Source organism: Acomys minous (assembly GCF_964271855.1).
Source record: "Acomys minous genome assembly, chromosome: 13".
NCBI classification, from domain to species: Eukaryota; Metazoa; Chordata; class Mammalia; order Rodentia; family Muridae; genus Acomys; species Acomys minous.
In genome coordinates, this window is record NC_140495.1 from 82,660,860 (window position 1) to 82,673,087 (window position 12,228).

Consider the following 12,228-nt stretch of genomic DNA (forward strand, 5'->3'; position numbering starts at 1 on the left):
GACCTTTGTCATTCTGACTGGGGTAAGATGAGCTCTGAGTTGTGTTGATTTTCATCTCCCTAGTTGCTAGGGATGGTGGCCACTTTTGAGCTATTTCTCAGCCGTCTTTAGATGGTTATATGGCTTGTCTTTAAGCTCACTTACGTTGCTGTAGTTACTGACTGTGTATCTTTAACCAACCCCGCACTCCAGGATAAGGCCAGTTTGATCATGGCTGGTCTTCTTGATGCTAGTATTTTACTGATGATTTTCGTGTCTGAGCTCACCAGGAACGGCAGTCTGTAGTCTTGCTCATTGTGTATTGGAGAACTACTAGCTTCATAGGACAGTCTTGGGGGTAATCTCTCTGTAGCACCCCCTTTCTTTTTGAAGAGTTTAAGAATTGGTTGTAGTTCGTCACTGGGGTCTGTAGAATCCTTGTAGTGGCATCTCTTAGAGGTTATTTTGTGGGCCAAAGTGAGAGCCTTCCACACTTTGACCTAAATTATTGGAGTTCTTTCACGATGAAAGCCAAATGGAGGAAGTGACAAAGTTCAAGCTGACCGTAAGACTGAACACAGCGTGGGTTTTCATCTAAAACACTGTAGAGCTGGCTTCAGGACTAGGCACATGTGTCAGCGGCAGGGCACTTTTAAAAGTCCTTTCTCTGTAAAGGCTGTAAAATGGTGGCCTTTGAACGCTGCCTCAGTGAGCACTGGCTCCTGCAGAGTCACTGTCTTTCACACTGGAAGGCTGAAACCAACTTCTGCTGCCCCTAGGCTTAGCTGTGTTGCCCCTGAGGCTCCTTTTCTGCCACAGGGATAGTGGTTGGGCGCCTGCATGGTCTCTTTCAGAGGCCATAATGACTCACCTAAGTTTGGGAAACAGACGCGTCGGAGAACCCTGTTCTTCTGTTCCTTTGGGGGATTTTTGTTTTTAAAGTCCTTTTTCATCATGTGGTAGATCTGTTTATGCTGACAAAGAAAGAGCAACAAAACATAGACTGTTTACCCTGCGTACATGATGTGACGAGCTCAGTTGGCACAGGCTGCGCCCTGGAGTATCTAGGCATTACACCTACGCGTTGTCACTAAAGACAACAGATCTGCATTAACAACCGTAGCATTCAAGTAGCCATCAATAGAACTGAAGATAGTAAATGGATTTAAAAATCACAAAACAAAAGGCTGTTTAAGAAAATATGTAATAAAATCAATGAGCCTCAAGCTAGGCTGAGGGTGGGGGGGAGAAGATAAAAATTACTAGCGAGTAAAATAAAAGGACCTCAGATCCTGTAGCCATTAAGAGAATATCAAAAGAACATCAGAAGCCGCTCTGCCCACACACTTGGCCATGGACAGACAGGGAACGGGCAAATTCCTTGGAAAGCATAGTCTTCCAAAACTCAATCACTAAGGTCAGTATTATTCTAAATTTAATCCAGAGGACTTTAAAGGAAAAACAAAAACAAAAAACGCATAAGCTAATATTTTTCATGGATAAAGGTGAAAATGCAAAAATGTGTAAGTCATGAACATGGAGAATCTATACTGGACATGCTCAGCGGATTTAGCTTGCAGACGTTGATTTGTGCACTGTGTCATATTAGTGAGCTGCAGAAGAAAGATGTGGCCCAGCTACAGCAGTGGGTGCAGACAGGATTCTCACATGGAATCCAACACCCATTGTAGTATTCATTACTCAGTAAATTGGGAGGAACTGCAGCACCTTAAGAACGTCTACACAAAGCCACAGCTGACACGGCTTAGCGGGGGAACCTCAAAGCTCCTGCTTAATATCAGCCACAGACCAAGGATACCCTATCATTGCTTCACCCACCTTCACCACTGCGCACAAGTCCTACCCAATGCGACAAGACAACAGGGGAAACTACAGGGCATAAATAATGACAAGGGGGAAGGGCTTATTTTGTTCCTAGGTGATGTAATTGTTTATGTACATTATCTGAAAGAAAATTCCTGGAACTGGGGTCTAGTTTGTCTTATGTTGCTGTGATGTGCCAGCTGGTTTTGATGTCACCTAGACACAAACTAGAGTCATCTGGGAATAGGAAACCTCAACTGAGAAACTGCCTGACCAGATTAGAGGAGGAAGAAAGAAAGGAAGGAGGGAAGAAAGAAGCTAAGGACATGGTGGGAGTGTCAGTGCTTCAGAGATTGAGGTGGGAAGGTCAGGAATCCTGGGCCAACCTCTGCTGTCTAGTGAGTTCAAGGCCAGCATGGCCTACATGAGACCGTGTCTCAAAAGAAAACAACACAGCAGGGAAAATCAGTAAGGAAGAAGGCAAGAGTGTAACTAGGGAGACTGTCGGTGGCAGGCAGCAGGTGGATTAGATTCGCAGTAGGGCGCAGCATGGCCCCTCTGCCCAGGGATGCTGCCGCTGCATCAGCCGTCTCTCAGGGACTGCTTCACTGGCAGTGCCACAGACATTTGTGTTACAGCGGAGGTTACTCCTGGGGTGTGAATGAAGATAAAGTGGTCCTCAATACCGTAAGGTGCACAAGGCTGCCCAGCCCCCAGAGGAACAATGACAAAGCAGGCGCGCAGCACAGACCCATCCGCGGCTCAGACTCTAGACTGTGGCCTGTGGTTCGGTCCCTCCAGCTTTTCTCACCGTGCATGTCCTAGGCTGTGTCTGGGTTAGGTCAGCGGTCAGACCTCACACAGGAAACTTAACTGAGCTAAGAGCTCGTGTCCAGACCAGAGCGCCTTTGCTTCACTCTCCTCAGCCAGGGCTGCTGCGCACCCACGCTCTGTTTACCTGGTGTGAAAAGTCCTGCAGCAGGACCGCGTCAGAGAAGCACAGGCACGGTAGTGAGCAGTCCCACGTGCCCTATCCCCAGACTCAGCCAGTGGTGGCATCTCACGAAACTGTAGTATAGTGTTGGACCAGGGCATGGCATTTGTACGCTGTGCCCCTTAGTTGTGTGTCACTTTATGTAAACAATACTGCATTAAGACACAGGACTAGCCCGGTGCTACCCAGAGCTCTCCTATGCTTCCCCAGCTCCCCCTAGCCACCCCCCCACTCTGACAACCACTGACATGACGCCACCCTGGGATCTGGCTTTGAACTCACAACCTTGAGAGTGCCGTAGGGTCCAAGCGTGCTTGTGTCTGTCTAATGCTGTTTAATTGCGTGCTCTGTTGTAGGGACAAGCAGATCTTTTGAAATACGCTAAGAATGAGACCCTGGAGAACCTGAAGCAGATCCATTACGCGGCTGTTTCCTGTGGACTGAACAAACCCGGCACTGAGAACTCTGAGGCCCAGCAGCCACGCCGGAGCCTGGAAGTCATCCCCGAGAAGGGCGGTGATGAAAACGGGGACTAAGGGCCTCCCCGTCACTGTGGAGCTCCAGCCCTGGGAGCAGCCCAGTAATGAGCATAGTGTCTGGGATTCTAAAGCACAACTGGATACCCAGCTGCAGTCTATTACAGCTGCGAATGTATGTAGCAACCTTGCGGGAAGGCAAATAAACTCTAACAAGAAACTCTATCCCTGGCCCAAACATGCTCTATCTGTATACACAACGCCCTGCGTTCCACTGTGAAGGACAGTGCGTTTGCTCTAGGTCCATCAAGAAACAACCGTTCCTGAAACCAGTTCACTCAGGTGGAAATGGATTGGATTGTTAAAGTCGTATTTACTGGCAGAAGGGTGACTGTGCACATCTTACGTGTGTGTGCTTACCAGCCTTGGGGCGCTAGAGGCGTCGGTGGTGTGCTTGCTGAGCCATATTTACTAAGCAGAGTGTGAGGAGCCGGGGGAGCTGAGGACGACATGCTAAGGCTGCCTGCCTGGCTGAGGACGGGCTGTGTCAGCACGGGCAGCTGGACAGACAGAAGCGGCAGGCACCTTGTACATAGTTTTTCATTGTATGACATAGTATTCACATTAAAGATATCTTTTATGATATTTCTCCAATAGCAGTACATGCTTTTAGTGAACCGTTAACTTTTAAAACATGTCCTCTTCCATGAAGCCGATTACTTGTTAAATGACCGCTAAAAGTAAGATGTGTAAGTCACTGTGTGGCCTTTAGGATGGTTCTGACTTTTTGAAATGATGGCTAAGTGCCTGATTCTGAGTAAACTCGCACTCCACACTGCCCTCTGCTGGCCTGAATCACCAGCCTGGCCAGGGGCGCCATGCTGTCTGCAGTATGAGCAGGAGTGGGGAGAGTGGGGAGAGTGGGGGCAGCGATGCCAAAGCCCTCAGGTGGGTCTGAGGCCGCCTTCTCCTTCACAGTGAAGGGCATGTGCACCAGCTGAGCTTCAAACCAGTGGAACTTGACGGTTCTCTTGAGAGTCAAGAACCCTGCAGTCTATTTAATGGTTCCCACAAAGCGTACTCTATTTCCCTGAGAAAAGCGAGGTTCTGAGGATTCAGTGGGTGGTTTGGGTGTGCACTTACAGGATAGAAAGCCTGCGGGTGACCTCCTCCTGTGGACCACACTCAGGCAGGCGGCTGTTCCTACGCCCATCGCTGCTCAGGTCCTGCCCTGCGCCTTCAGCCAAGTGTGAGTCTGGATGGAAAATTGTTTTCTTCGATGATATCATAAACACCAGTCAGTAGCTGAGGCCCTTTGAAATGAACTCTGACAAGGAGAAAAATGAATTCAAAATCAGAATACTTTATAGAAACAGAAAATGATGGGTAACATTGTTAGTGGTCCTTAAACTTAGCAAATAACAGCGTTCAAGTTGAAGTTAAACAGTTTAGAAATCATCTGTAAAAGTTATTTAAAATATAGTAAAAATATAGCTGTGTCTGGGATAATGGTGGTTACCATACAACATACAGGCCAGATGGCTTTTACTGTAAGACACATGTAATTTGCTGTGGCTTATTCAGGCCTAGAATCAGTGATTCTAGAGTGGAAGCTGGGGGACCTGTGACCCGCAGGTGACACTGGGAGACCCTGTCTCAGAACAACAGAAGACTGAGGGGGTTGCTGTCATTCACTCATGTCCCTTCCCAGATGTGGAAGCCGTGGGTGCCTGAGGTCTCAACATCCATTAGGGCCATATTGGTGCTAATTAGCCAAGTTGCTTTCGGTATCTTTAAAGCGATATGCCAAGAAGAGCAGGCGCAGTGTCAGGAGGCTTCCCAAGGCAGACGGCATCCCCTGGTTGTGTAGTTCCTGCCCTGAGGACTGTGCCACCTGTCACTGAGGACAGTGCCAGGCAGCAGAGCCTGTATTCGGTTCCCCTTTCCTTACCAAATTGGGGAGGGGGGGGCGGCATTTGTCAGACTAGAGAGAATCAAGGCTCATTTACAGACCTCTGGGAACGATTCTCTTGAAAAGGTCTCAGTGAAAGATCCTTGCTTTAGGGGTTCAGAAATTGTGGGGACAGTCACGGTGGTGTGCCAGTTGACTTCCCTCTGCCATCTGCGCCCGCTCCTGGGGAGCAGCATGTGAGTTACCATAGGTACAGATCCCCGTGGGTTCAACTCTTACATGTATTGACTGAATTGTATGTGTTTGAGCACATGAGTGCACACACACACACACACACACACACACACACACACACACACACACACAAGTTTTACTCCTATTTAGAGGGCTGGGTACTTCAAAACAGCACAGGAACAGTAGGTAAATCTTCACTGAGGACCTGGGAAAATGAAGAGCTGGACCAAAATGCACAGAAAACTATAAACACCTGCTCAGTCCTGTGACAACAGAGTCACGTTGTGTGTGAATGAAGCCAGGGTAAGGTGACAGCCTGCTCACAGAGTAAATCCTGGGCGTCTGTGACCATGCAAAGCGCCGAGGAAACTGACCCTCCTGACCCTCCACCTAAGTTTATCCTATGGAGACATGGTAAGTCCTTTATTTATTTGTTTTATTTATTATATTTGCTTCTGTATATGGCTTCTGAATGATAGGAAAAAAGTCAGAGACCAGTCTGCTTACCTCTGCCACCTCAGGGCAGTGTGACCCAGGAACCACACTGTGCGGGAGGGGTACGTTTGTCTTAGGCTGGGTGTTTAAGGTAGCCTGAGGAGGATGTCCTTGTCACCCACATGGAGTTGGGGCCCCACCCAGCTTGCGTAGGCTCTTAGTCTGCAGCACAAGGCCTCTTTTAGCATGCTGTAAGTGCAAAGTTTAACATACTAACAGCATAGCCCCGCTTCAGCCATGCAGACGGGATGCCTGGCGTGGACAGGCCACCCTGCGGTTCCCAGTGGTTGCCTCCGCTGTCGGCTTGAGCAGGCTTTGAGCAGTCGTCTCAAAGCGCTTTCCATTGCTTGGGTTTGTGAAGGAGGCGCTGTCTGTTGTGGCTGTGAGCCGAGGGGTGTGCCCAGGGCACTTGGCCTATACCATGTTCCGGTTGCCTCTTGATGACCAATAAGTGGGCAGTTTCCTGTGACACATGCTTTATGCTACCTCCTCACAGGCCCAAAAAGGTGGCTTCAGCTGACGCCTTTAGACAAAGCCAAGTCCACTCAGAAGTCAGGGGATGAGGAGTGAGTCGGGTGACAGAGGAGTGGCATGTGTCAGTGCCAGCCTGAGGAGTGTGGCCTGCTGCGGAGTACCAGGCGCGGCCACGACCATGAGGTGAGGAAGGGGAAGGCTGTGGTGAAACAGATGACTATGAGCCAACCCAGGGGCCCAGCTCTCTTCCTCAGGGTAGGGCTGAGCATCAGCTTTATTTATTTTATCATTTTATTGCTCTTACTTAATTATAAGCAAACACTCGTTAAAAAAAAAAGTTCAATTCTGTTTGGTTTTTGGTTTTTCAAGACAGAGTTTCTCTGTGTAGCCTTGGCTGTCCTGGACTCGCTTTGTAGACCAGGCTGGCCTCGAACTCACAGTGATCCACCTGCCTCTACCTCCGAGTGCTGGGATTAAAGGCGTGTGCCACCATGCCTGGTGTGGAAACACAAATTTAAAAATGTATGTAGGCCAGAGAAATGGCTCAGCGGTTAAAGGGGCCTGTGTCAACCCTGATGACCTGAGCTCAGGCCTATGACCCAAGTGGTCAAAGGAGAGATCCAGGTCCTGCGGGTTGTTCTCTGGCTTGCCCATGCATCCCATGGCACGTGCGCATGCACACACCAAATAAACGTAAAAATAATGAAGTGTGTGTGTGCTGTCACCCTGCCCATCTCCCACTTGCCATAGGAAATGGCATCTCCAGCTCCTTCATGGAGAGATGCTCAGTTGCCACCAAAAATGTCTCCTCTCTCTGGGAAGTTCTGGCTTCAGTCAGTTGTCGGAGAAGCTGTTATTGTCCATTAAGACCAGGAGCATCAAGCATGTGAGGACCAAAGCGGTGGTTGAAACTGAAAACAGGAGTCCCATCTTAACTACAGCTATAGAGGTTGGGAGGAGGCAGAGGCTAAATTGTGTTTAAACATGACTGTTAGAACAGACAAGACCAGGTCGTAACAAGAGAAAGGTCTCCTTGGATGACTGCACTTAACAAAAAATATTATTCAAACATGACAAATCGAAGGCTTTTTTCATATGGACAAAAGCTGAAAGAGTTGACGATATTATGGCACGGATTGTTCTAGGTATAGAAGTGGATCTGCACAAGGAAAGAGAAGAACTAAAAGTAGTAACTATACAACAAATAGGCTTTAAAATTAGTATCATTACTTTAGTCTATTTAATAGAGCCCTGGCCGTTTCAAAAGAATGCACTGTGAGTCATATAGAATGTGCACTATGACAGCACGGTGTCCTAAGAAAAGAAATGGCGGTGCCTGCCCATGACAACAGCATGGGGTCTGTCTGAGTCAGTAGTGTCCTACTGCTGTGAGGAGACACCATGACCCGGAAGCTCTTATAAAGGAAAACATTTCATTGGGGCTGGCTTACAGTTTCAGAGGTTCAGTCCATTGTCATCATGGCGGGAAGCATGGAGGCAGACATGGTGCTGGAGAAGGAGCTGAGAGGTCTATACTTGGATCTGCAAGCTGCAGGAAGACACACACACACACACACACACACACACACACACACACACACACACACACACACACACACACACACACACACACACACTGGGTCTTGCTTGAGCTTCTGATGCCTGAAGCACCATCACCACCACCGCCACCACCCCCCACCCCCAGTGACACACGTCCCCCAACACCACCACACCTACTCCTACAAGGCCACAGCTCTAATCCTTCTCAAGTAAAGTCACTTCCTCGTGACTAAGCATTCAAAGACAGGAGCCTGTGGGGGCCATTCTTATTCAAAGCACCACCTTGCTCTCCCTGATCCCAACAGGCTAGCAGCCACATCATAATTTAAAAATGCATTCAGCCCAACTGCAGGAGTCCTTATAATCTATCTCTGGCGTAACACTGTTTAAAAGACAAAGTGTCTTTTGAGACCATGGTAATCGCTCAACTGTTATTCCCTATAAAATCAAAATCAAAAAGCAGATCATACACTGCCAGCATCCATGGGCACAGAATAGACATCACCACCACAAAAGGGAAAAAAGAGCATAGTGAACTAACTAACACGACCTAAAGCCACTGGGCAGACTCCAGACTCCGTATTCCCATGGCTGGTGTCAAAGGCAACTTCAGATCTTCAACTCCTTTCATCTTTGTTGACTGCAGCACATTTCTGTCTCGGGTTGGGTACACTCCCTGTTAGCAGCTCTCCCCTGGGCACGTCCAGCATCTCAGGGGTTCTAAGGCAATCCAGACTTCACCTTCACAGCTTCACACAGTGGCCTCTCTGGAGCTCCATGCAAGGACAGCCCTGTAACATGCCTGCCTCAGCATCTTTCCTTAGCCACAGAGGGAGCTTCCACACCCACCTTCTTGTAGCTTTCACCCTAAAGCCAGACCCATCTGCTGCAGCTTGCTGGGGCTGGAGCATGGACGGCCCCTTCGCTCAGTTCCACCTGCATCAGCCCTCTGTGGTTGATGGTTTCCTTCATTGCTTAAGCTTTTACTGTTGTTGTTAATATTAATTATTATTATTCCTTTTCGCAAGTAGGAAGCGTAGCTGGGCGGGGTCTTTCCCTCAAGCAGGGCTTTTCCTGTTTCCTAATCACATTGCACTATGCTATGTTTTGAACAGCTTTCCTGGGAGGCCTCTGCTCTCCTGCCCTAGTGCCTGCTGATCTTGCTAGGCCGCTGCACTGGTTTGTGTTTAGCGCTGCTGCTTTCCACTGCGTTTGACCCCTGTGACCCCCACCTCCCCCCACCATCACCATTTCTTCCTTTCAGGCAGTGTTTTTAAAAGGTAGATTTTCAATCCTTTACTGTTCAAAAAGTCCATTTTCAGGTTTTAGTGAAAGTTTGCCTAGGCATCTAATGCTATGTTCCAAACCATTTTGTCTCTGAATCTTGAAATTCCATTTTATTTTCCTCTAGTGTTGAACTTATTTTTTATTTTTTATTTTTGTAGTTTACTTTTTCATTTTCTTAGGGACTTTTTGTTTGCATTCATTTTACTTTCTACAATTCACCATTGTCATGGTGATGTAGATTGACTTTTTCATTCATCTAACCAAAAGTTTTTTTTTTTCTATATTGTTAGAGTGCTTGAAAACTGAAAGCTGGGAAGTAAGCTGGGAAGTAATCAGTTAGGCTCTTTTCCTGAAAGTCTCATCTGAGTGTGTCATTCAGCATGCGCGGTGGCCTGGGTTCCACTTGTGGTGGGTCGGCCCGGGCATTGCCTGCTCCCCAATGAGAACAGATGGACCTTGAGATCAACGGTCCCAAGGTTGTCTTTCTCACTCAGGGGTGTCCCAGGGTACTCAGGGTGAGGCCCCGGTGCTAGGATAGGTTCCTGTTCTTACCTGGAAAGGTGGAAATAATTTTCCACCAGGTGTTAGAGTTTAGCACAGGCATCAGACAGCAATGGAGACGTGGGAACTCCACAAGCCCCTGATGACACCAAAACTGTTACAACTCTTTGTCTAGCTGCTGTGCTAAGCACGGCAGAGGAAGCAGGTGCTTGTCTGAAACCAGCAGGCAGGCAGATCCCGTGAGACACAGGCCTGGGCAGGTGCTTCACCCGTGGTCAGCACCAAGCTAGCAGGGGTGATGGAGCAGATTCCAGTGGCTGCCAAGGCAGTTCTGCCATCACCGCCTGACCACTGGGCATCCAGCCATGGCTCTCCCCTAGAATAAGTGGATTCTCAGACACTCATGATGCAGGAATGACAAGAACCAGAGAACAAGCCAGCCAGCCTTTATTTATAAACCTTGGGCAGTGGGGAGGGGTTTGTGGGTGAATGTGTCTGATTCGATAGGGCTAGAGGTGCCAGTATACTTAATCTACACGCACTAGTACAGTGCCTCATTTACATGCAGTAGCCGGGGTCCTATCACAAGAAGGAAAACACAGTGCTTAATTATCCTATGGGTGGGGGAAGAAATTCCCGGTATGATTAAAGATCATTTGCTAGAGGCTAGGATCTCCTTAGCATTGGGTGGGCTATCTCCAGGAATGCCCAGGTACTTGCTGAACAGGTTTCTTGTCAGGAAAGCGTCAGGCCTGTAATCTTCCCTGAGAGCTATGTGATGCTCCTTATGGGATGTGGGGATCCCCACATTAGACAAAGAGAGAACCCTGCTGAGAAAGGGAGTCCATGTTTAGACCGAGTACGGAGGCTATCCAGAAATGTCAGACTTCAGTCTCTCCAGCAGAGCGCCGCATGGGGGTGTGGTGAATAGATGGGAAAGATGGATGAATGGATGAGGGGCGCATGAGGTGTTAGGGGAGGGGACCTTTCTGAGGTGACACCTAAGCAAAACCGTGAATGATAAGGACCCGTGAGGGGGTATGGGAAAAGCAAAGCAGCCCAAAGGACCAAGGTGGTAATAGACAGAGTGCTTGGGACAGAAGTGAGCTAAGTGGCTGGGGGGCACAGCTGGACCGCAGAGATGGGGGGGGGGGGGGACAAAGCCTACAGAACTGGAGAAGCTGAGGCGGTAGGTGACCTGGCTCCCACATGAACAGTCATTCTGGCTTCAGTATAGCAAGTGAGGCAGAATGGCCTGAGCAAGCCACTGCTGTGAGCCGGCCGAGCCACAGGGTCACAGCAAATGCAGGGAGCTACGGTCAGATTCAGGTGGACACAGCGGGAGAGAACCCAAACCCTCCATTTTAGCCTCGGGGACTAGGTGAGTAGAGGCACTAACACAGAAGGGGAAGGCTTGAGGAAAAGCAGCATTGGATAGAGTGCTGCTTGGACATGTCCAGCTGCTGGCGAGGCAGGTGGGTCTGGTGTGTTCAGGGCAGCTGGAGCACCATCAGTGGGTAGTGAAGCATATGCACCCTGCCTCTGACCTGCACCCCGGTCCCCAGAGCCCTATGCTGTGAAATCATGTGTGTCGTCAAACTCCCCCACTATTTATTTAGTTACACCCTCTCCAGTTCTGCTTATTCTTTCCAGAACCCTCCTTGATGGACACAAACCTCCCGGATCAATCAATCCATGCACAGGTTCTTCCCCGCCCCATGTTTCGGTTGCTTTTCTTCTGTGCCTTAGCTTAAGTTCCCTGAGCTCGCTTTCTATCGATGCATCCTTCTTCTGGCATTCCTTTCTTTCTTTGTGACTTTAGGACCCATATGAACCACTGCAAATTGTTCTCTCTGCAGCGTTTCCTCTCTGAGCTGTTCTGTTTGGCCTCCTTGCTTGGTACTAGTTTTCCATTTTAAGTCAGGAAGCATGGGGCTCAGCTCATGTGTCTGGAGAGGTCCTTCTGAGCACCTGTCTGGGATGCTTTCCATGCAGGTATGCCGTCCTCCGACCTGACCTTCTGGTGAGGAGACTGATGTACCGTGTCCAGTGTGTCCATTAACTACACAAGCGCGAACCAGCAGACAAGCTGATGTCTTAAGTGGTTTTCAACTTTGTGAGGTGTGAGCTCTTCTGACAGAAAACCAATGACTGGTCAGCAGATAGCTACTGTCAGCTACAAGTCCTCAGTGACTTCCTGTATCCTCAATGTCAAGGCACATAAAAGCTCAGCCAGACACCTGGCCATGGTGTTTCAACAGACGGGCCCCACTTCCGTGAGAAGAACTTCTCTGGAGGATGTTCAAGGAGAGTGAGGTCTGGGGAGGGCACCTGGAGGCAGTCGCCTCAGAGGGGCTGCTGATGCGCAGGGAATTTTAGCTGCGCCTGGTGCCTTATGCCTATAGTCCTTGAAGTAGAGGGGTTGAGGCAAAAGAATCACTGTGAGGTAAAGCCCTGCCTGGGCTATGTAGTAAGTTCCAGGGCAGGCCAGC

The 12,228-nt window shown here is 49.0% G+C and overlaps 2 protein-coding genes across 5 annotated transcripts in view; one reads left to right on the forward strand and one right to left on the reverse strand.

Moving 5' to 3' along the window:
* Positions 1-3,918, forward strand: part of PLCL2 (phospholipase C like 2) — a 148,923-nt gene extending 145,005 nt beyond the window's left edge. For all 4 annotated transcript variants that reach the window (XM_084754666.1, XM_084754667.1, XM_084754665.1 and 1 more), the window contains one exon: positions 3,154-3,918. In XM_084754666.1, coding sequence (XP_084610792.1) covers positions 3,154-3,333 — 180 coding nt within the window. In that variant the 3' untranslated portion in view covers positions 3,334-3,918. The remainder of the gene's footprint in view (positions 1-3,153) is intronic.
* The window catches only part of TBC1D5 (TBC1 domain family member 5), a 450,634-nt gene that overhangs the window by 1,980 nt on the left and 436,426 nt on the right, over positions 1-12,228 (reverse strand). The window lies entirely within an intron of this gene.